This window comes from Copidosoma floridanum, unplaced genomic scaffold (assembly GCF_036245765.1).
Source record: "Copidosoma floridanum isolate Cflo_tuat_1 unplaced genomic scaffold, Cflo_Japanese_pri ptg000025l, whole genome shotgun sequence".
In the NCBI taxonomy this organism is placed as follows: Eukaryota; Metazoa; Arthropoda; class Insecta; order Hymenoptera; family Encyrtidae; genus Copidosoma; species Copidosoma floridanum.
In genome coordinates, this window is record NW_028321902.1 from 5,027,754 (window position 1) to 5,031,522 (window position 3,769).

A 3,769-nucleotide genomic window follows, 5' to 3' on the forward strand; every position below is an offset into this window, starting at 1 on the left:
AAAAAAAGGGGAGGTGCTACGTATACGACAGGAGAATTGCAATTTTGAGAAAATCAACGGACAACTTGATTTGCCATGTATTTACGATTCTAGTTTTACTCTACTAATTGGGTACTTTACCCTTACTTGAGTCTCAGAAAAAAAAAATCAAAGGAACTTTCAAGGCCCTCGCGATGGAAACTCCACCAGCCACCCTAAAATGTAATCTTCTTTACCCTGCGCCAAATCCGAGAGTTACCGGCGGTATATGACACACACACACGCGCGGCAGTTCGGCAAGCCGGCCGCTCGATGTCGTCGCGGAAAAGCGGCTAGCGATTTTCAAATATTCATACAACCGCGTTTCGCATAGTCGAGCCGAAGACGCGCATCGATCGGCATCGCGAACCCGAACGAGCAATGGGCCAAAAAATCGGCAAGGGGCCGAACGATCGGCGGGAGGACCTGTCGGCCGAGCGCTGGCGAGTACTCGCCGAGAGCGCGCGGGTGGTCACGAGAATGGACGAGCGCGTCAACGCCGAGGAGTCCTTTCTGCGGGGGTACGACGAGCCACGGATTGCAGCGAAGATCGAGTGGTGGCTCGACACCGAGCGCTCGAAAATTACCGATCCCCACGTCGCCCCCGGCCCAGACTGCCCCGTCGTCCTCGAAAAGGCCTTCATGGAGGTTTGACTTTTTGGTCGCGCCCATAGAGGTATAAGAATAGAGGGGAAAAGCGCTATACTAGCCCATTAGCGGCAGCGACATATAACTAAGTGTAACGGGGCATCTGTCCTTGTTGCCAAAGCCACGTTATTGGCTACTTCTTCGTCCTGAATCCTACAGTTGATTCAATCTCACGTATGACTCGACCAATAACATAACTGCCAGACAAAGACAGATGCCCCGTTACGTAGCGAATTCTGCTGTCGCATATCACGCCCCCTTTTCTCCTCTATTCTTATACCTCTATGGTCGCGCCACTATACACCGGGGATTAAGAGCGTGTTGTATTTTTTTTTTATTGTTTCATATAGCTCGCGAGCGCGGTGAGTTACAAGACGCGGCGGGATTACGAGGCGGCCTACGGGGGCAGATGGGCCAAGCGGGCGGAGGAGGTGGCCGAGAGGCAGAGGAGGGTGCACAGGAAGCTGGTGGAGCTCGAGGATTCGGGGGCCGCCGGGAAGGAGTTGGCTCGGTTGAGGGCCAAGGTGGCGGGGAACGCGCGCGCCTGCGGGAGGATCGAGGCGAGGGATCGGCGGCGCAGGCGGGAGTTTGCCGAGAAGGTGATTTTTTTGTTTTCTGTACATCTTGATGTGAGGTTTTTGAATTGGAAATGAAACAAAAAAAAAAAAAAAAAATACAGGTTTGCGACATCGATCAGGGAAACATGGAGTTGTGCAGGAGAAAAGTCAGGCAGATCGTCGAAGAGTTTCGGAGGAACTGGGAGTACTGAGTCGTCGCACGTGTGTGTCTTGGGGGACAAAAAAAAAGGCTGCCAGGGGATTTTTTTTTTTTTTTTTTCACTCGTCGGTCATGCAGGTGTATATTTTCATGTAATTGTTGGTTGTCGAATAAAGTGCGTGTTTTACATAATTATTACGATGCGTCGAGGAAAATTTTGTCCAACCGAGAGAAGTATAAACCAGTTTTCTGCCTAGAGCTTGGATCGAAAGAAGAAAAAAAAAAAAAAACTCGTGCACCGGGCAAAAACTCTAGGAGGAAAATCACGAGAAATATACCGTTTTTGTTCCCTATTTCGATAAAAAACTTTTTTTTTGAGGCACGCTTTCAAGATACGGCTCGTTTTACTCGTAATGACAGGTACTATGAGGTAAAAATTTTGAACACGGGTTTCAGTGAGGGTGACACTCTTTTTCAGCGATTTACATGTAAAAAACATACACAAACAGATCTCGCGTTCACTGAATCCCACGTTCAAAATTTTTACCTCATAAGACATGACATCGCGAGCAAAATGAGTTTAATTTGAAGGGTATGCCTAAAAAAAATAAAATTTTTTTTCTATAAAAATGGGGGGCAAAAACGGGACATCGTTTGTTAATTTCCTCATACGCATGACGTAGTCGTGTATGTTTTGATGAAATGGGTCGTGCACATTTTCCAAAGGATAAAGGGGTTTAAGGGGGGGTGGGGGTGAAGGACGCACCGAAACGTGACAGCAGCGACGTGGTGGACTCTTGCGTGCTCATGTCGTTGGGGTAGGCTCTCTTGGAGACTCCGCGAATCAGGCGCTCAGCCGAATCGCGGAGCTCGAGAGTTTGATGATGTATGGATTTCTCGAGTCACGCTGAATTTTTTTTTTTTTTTTTCTTTTATCCCGATCGAGTTTCCTGGAATAACTAGCGCTTACGTAAATTTGCCGATTCGAGGGATACATTTATACGGACGACCGCCCGTCATGTCACGCGAATCGGAGCGCAAAAGCCTAAATTCAAGATACTTGTAAATTAATTAAAAAATTAAAGTACAGAAGAAAAAAAAGAAGAAATTCTCGTTCAGCACCTCTGGACAACTCGTTGCCACGTGGAAATATTCTATATATCTGCACGGCACGACGATACGAAAGGGGAAAAAAAAAAAAAAGTACCAAGGTTTATGATTGGGACGTCGCACCGGGGAGAGGCGCCGCGACGAAAACCACGACGCCGCGGTAGCAACGGCGGTCGCTCGCGGACCGGAGCCATCCGGCCAACAGCCGCGAACAGGAGCTTTCGCGCCGCCACTGCATCTATATAGATATACGTGTACATCGAGCGCGCCACTCATGCTCTATTGATCGAAGCTTTTTTTTTTTCTCCCTCAGTAAGTGCCATTGATTTTTTTTTTTTTTTTTTTTTTGAAACGATACGGTTATATATTTGGCGGGTTTTTAAAAAATAAATAATTTTATTCCTTACACCTTCTACGCGAGTCGGGGAAATGAGTACGGGGGAAATTAAGTTGTACGATGGCTCCCGTGAGTATTTTAAATTTTTATCAGGTTGAAGGTATAAATGTACATTTTTTTTGTCGGCTCTTCGAGTTCATGCTGGCCGCGTTCATTAAATCGTCTATTATAAGCTCTTAGTGAGATCTTGGAGCTGCGATGTGTTCTAATCACCGTAGGAGAGACAATCCAAATATATATATATATACAATTGCGTCGCGAAACTCGGTAGGTACGTGACGCTTGGCTGGAAAGGCGAATCCCTGACTGTCCGACGGTTAGTCACTGCTCGGCGCGTGCCATTATTTACGCTCAACGAGTTTAAAAATTATTTCGATCGAATTAACTGTTTAATCTCGACGACTTTGCAAAACAATGTAAAAATTGTGCACCCTCATAGTCCGTGCGCAACGTTCAACGTTGGTTCAGCGGGACAACGCGCGCCCGACTCATATGGAGCTAATCGAGCATCTCCGCCACCGGCCTTCGATAGCCGTGATCGTCTAGTGGTTAGGACCCTACGTTGTGGCCGTAGTAACCCAGGTTCGAATCCTGGTCACGGCAATGCTCTGCATTGTCACGGTGAAGGTTTTTTTTTTTTCAATTTTAAATCATTTTTCTAAAAAAAAAAAAAAAAAATTTGATTAATCACAGCACGGGATCGTTAATTTTTTATTTTACGTGCAGCTGGATGATTGAGGTTTTTGTTTTCGCTTGATTATCGAAGCTGAGCAAGGGTTTATCAGTACGAGAATCAATGCTAGAGCGAATTTATATTTCTATTTTTTTTTTTTTTTGATTGAAAAAAAATGACAAATTTTTCGATACGCCTATAAACAC

General features: G+C 45.8%; 1 protein-coding gene and 1 non-coding gene across 2 annotated transcripts; both read left to right on the forward strand.

Moving 5' to 3' along the window:
• The first annotated feature begins 372 nt into the window (after positions 1–372).
• LOC106643841 (uncharacterized) lies at positions 373–1,575 on the forward strand. The gene is made up of 3 exons (XM_014359120.2): positions 373–666; positions 1,017–1,265; positions 1,346–1,575. Exons 1-3 carry the CDS (start codon positions 400–402, stop codon positions 1,433–1,435), a joined length of 606 nt encoding a protein of 201 aa, XP_014214606.1. The 5' UTR covers positions 373–399; the 3' UTR covers positions 1,436–1,575.
• Positions 1,576–3,421: 1,846 nt separating this feature from the next.
• TRNAH-GUG (transfer RNA histidin (anticodon GUG)) lies at positions 3,422–3,493 on the forward strand. The gene has a single exon. It is a non-coding gene; the product is annotated as a tRNA-His (tRNA).
• Positions 3,494–3,769: the final 276 nt, after the last annotated feature.

What these genes read in the sequence shown, in the direction of transcription:
- LOC106643841 (XM_014359120.2), top strand. Translation starts at nt 400, where the DNA reads ATGGGCCAAAAAATCGGCAAGGGGCCGAACGATCGGCGGGAGGACCTG. An exon ending in TCGAAAAGGCCTTCATGGAG is followed by an intron (nt 667 to 1,016) that starts GTTTGACTTTTT and finishes TGTTTCATATAG; the next exon opens with CTCGCGAGCGCGGTGAGTTA. An exon ending in GGCGGGAGTTTGCCGAGAAG is followed by an intron (nt 1,266 to 1,345) that starts GTGATTTTTTTG and finishes AAAAAAATACAG; the next exon opens with GTTTGCGACATCGATCAGGG.